The sequence below is a fragment of the Crocuta crocuta genome, unplaced genomic scaffold (genome assembly GCF_008692635.1).
Source record: "Crocuta crocuta isolate KB4526 unplaced genomic scaffold, BGI_CrCroc_1.0 scaffold139, whole genome shotgun sequence".
Taxonomy (NCBI): Eukaryota; Metazoa; Chordata; class Mammalia; order Carnivora; family Hyaenidae; genus Crocuta; species Crocuta crocuta.
This window is the reverse complement of record NW_027533258.1, coordinates 10,176,257-10,179,002: the sequence shown is the minus strand read 5'-3', so window position 1 is coordinate 10,179,002 and position 2,746 is coordinate 10,176,257. Positions and strand designations below refer to the sequence as shown.

At 69.5% G+C, this 2,746-nt stretch overlaps 2 protein-coding genes across 2 annotated transcripts in view; both read right to left on the bottom strand.

Annotated features, from left to right (window-relative positions):
• Positions 1–608, bottom strand: part of GPS2 (G protein pathway suppressor 2) — a 2,107-nt gene extending 1,499 nt beyond the window's left edge. Inside the window, 2 exon segments of the mRNA XM_077746869.1 lie at positions 17–126; positions 437–608. Of these exon segments, the coding sequence (XP_077602995.1) occupies positions 17–126; positions 437–530 (204 nt within the window). The 5' untranslated portion in view covers positions 531–608.
• Positions 609–801: 193 nt separating this feature from the next.
• NEURL4 (neuralized E3 ubiquitin protein ligase 4) overlaps positions 802–2,746 on the bottom strand; it is a 10,265-nt gene continuing 8,320 nt past the window's right edge. The window contains 5 exon segments of the mRNA XM_077746868.1: positions 802–1,050; positions 1,435–1,710; positions 1,868–2,012; positions 2,101–2,208; positions 2,293–2,602. Of these exon segments, the coding sequence (XP_077602994.1) occupies positions 846–1,050; positions 1,435–1,710; positions 1,868–2,012; positions 2,101–2,208; positions 2,293–2,602 (1,044 nt within the window). The 3' untranslated portion in view covers positions 802–845.

Genomic DNA, 2,746 nt, shown 5'->3' with positions numbered 1-2,746 from the left:
GCGGGAACTTGCTCACCTGCTCCTTGGTCTCCTCTAGAGACATTCTCTCTTCCATCTCCTTTTTCTTCCTTCTCTCCTGCTCTTCCTTCATCTTCTGTTCCATCATCTTGTCCACCTCTTCCTCTTCTGGAGAAGCGGGAGGGCAGAGTGGGAACACAGCGGGGAGGGTAACGTGGCCCGCGATGCACTGAGGTCCAGCCCAGCCTGGCCGGCACAGTGCCCCCTGCCTGTGTCGGTGAGGACCCCCTCCCTCCGCCGGGGACTGGACGGTGGGTTTACTAGGTGCTCTCCAAGGTCCTTCCCGACCCAAGGGTTCCGGAGCGGAGACCCGGCCTGCGGCTCCCACCACGCGCGGGGCTGTCCCATCCTTCCTGCGGCGCGCTGGGCGGGCGGGGCTGCCCCGGGGCCCAGGGTCCTCCCGCTCGGGCCGGCTCACCTTGCCGCTTGCGCTCCCGCTCCATCATGATGTGCCGGTGCAACGCCCGGGCCATGGCGTTGGAAAGCTTGGGGCGCTCCAGGAGCGCGGGCATGGTGCCGCCGGGGGCGCTCGGGCCGCGGGCGCCCGGCTCTGTCACTTACTGCCAGACGGCGGACCGGGCCTATCGGGAGGCGGGNTCCGTAACAACTGTACAGAGACCCGCCTACCGCGCGCGCGCCCTCCCCGCCGCCCGGCGGCCCGGGAAGCGGCGGCCCGGAGAGGGGACCGGGCTGCTCGGGATTCACAGTAACAGGAACGAAAACGGAAATAAATTAAGTGATACGGGGGAGGGAGTCCGGGGAGCCGAGCTCCCCAAGTCAGTGCNCCGGGCCCAGGGCCCCACTGTGCTTGTCGTTGCCAGGCCCCCTCATTCCACCCGCACCAGCAGGGCATAGAGGAGCGTGGCCCCCTTCTCCTTGGTCACCCACTCGAGTTCGGCGGGGCTGAAGTGAGGGTCCGGAGGTTCTCTGAGGGCGGCCGAGGGGGGTCCGGGGGTGTAGGAACCGGGGCGCACGCACACCTGGAACGCCACCTGGGCCTGGTGCGTCCGCTGGGACTTGGGGTCCCGGAATCTGTCCGGGGAGAAGCAGAAATTACACCGCGAGGCCTCTGGCCCCGCTCCTCCGCGGGCCAGCTGTGCCACACCAGCCCTGCAAACTCACCCCCATCCTGCGGGGGCCTGGCCCTCCCCTCTCACCCCTCCCTACCACCTCCCACGAGGCCTGCACAGCCGCTGGGGGCTTCCCCCTCCAGGCGGTGGGCTGCCCACCCCGCTCCCCGTGCCCGCTGGACCTGCACTTCTGACCCACCGCACCCCACTGCTTCCTTGTCACCTCCAACTATAGGAACTGCTTCTCACACGAGAACGTTCTAGAGGGAGAGAAGACCCCAGTGGTGCGGGCGAGAGAGGGGAGGGCAGGGCACGGCTGTCCCGGCCATGCTCCCGGGGTACTCACTGCACTTTGGACGCCAGGGCCTCGGCCCCAGCGTGCTGCAGGGACGGGGAGAGCAGCACGGGAGGGGGCTGCTCCTCCCGGGGAGGCGCGCAGTTCTCGCCGGGCTCCTCGAACCCCACCCCAGGCTCACCCTTCAGCGGCCGGCAGCTCAGGATGGAGGCGGCGCCTGGGAGGAGAGCGNGGTCCAGCACCCTCCGCACGGCGGCCACGTGGCTGCCGTGATACGCCATGTGCCACTTCTTGGTGAGCGTCCCAGCTTCCAGGCGGGGATTCACCCTAGGGCGCGGACAGGGCAGGCTGGACAGAGGTCGCTGGCTCCCCGACACTGTCCCCTCTACGGGAAGTTCTGCCACATCCACACACCCCCTGGGGGCCCTCCTTCCTGGGGGGGGGGGGAAGAACAGCAAGGGAGCCGTGTGACCCCCGCGCATACCTGAGGTTGAACCTGCACCAGCCGAAGGGCAGGGCATACTCCCGGGGGGGCTCCCCGCGGCGCCTGTGCGCCTCGTCGCCTCGCAGCTTCCGGCAAGACTCGCAGTAGCACAGGCTTCGCCTGGGCGGAGGCAGGAAGTAATCCTCTGCGGGAAAGCGAGGGGCAGGCTAGGTGCCGCGGTGCCCAGCGCTGCCCCGGGGGACGAGGCGGGTCCTGGGGGCCCAGGGACTCACCGGGAAGCAAGAGCAGCTCCTGGAAGCGGGAGCAGAGGGCGTGGTACTCGCAGCTCTGGAGGGGGCTGGCGGCAGGCGGCGGTCCCCAGCACACGCCCTCCTTGATACCTGTGCGGGCGGGAGGCAGCAAGGTCAGAGAGGCCAGGGCTGCGGCCGGGCGGGCGCGCGGGGTGGGGCTGCGGGCTGCCTCACCGTCCACCATGTCTGCCTTCTCCATGTCCCCTTGGGTTCCCCCACTCTTGCCACTCGCGGCCCCCGGTTCAGGACTCACGATNCCGGCCAAGCACCCCCACCCCCCGCCCCTTCCCCCGGGGCGGCCGACCTGCTCGCACTGGCCATAGAGGTCGACGAGGGCGTGGCAGGGCTGGGGCACATCCGGGACGGCCACCCCCTGGTCCAGCCCGTTGACGTGGAGGTGCAGCCCCCCAGAGCTGTCCAGCCGCAGGCCCAGGACGGTGCCTTCAGGACACGTGTCCAGGTTTGGCCCAAACTTCTCGCAGATCTGGGAGGAGAGACCTACTGTCTTCCCAGAGGTCAGACTCCCACAGGCAAGAGCCAGGCCCGCCCTTCACGCTGCTTCCGGTTGCCAGGCCCCGGGCTCTGCCTCCGCACCTGCCCGCTGCCCAGGCACCACCCCCCTTCCCAC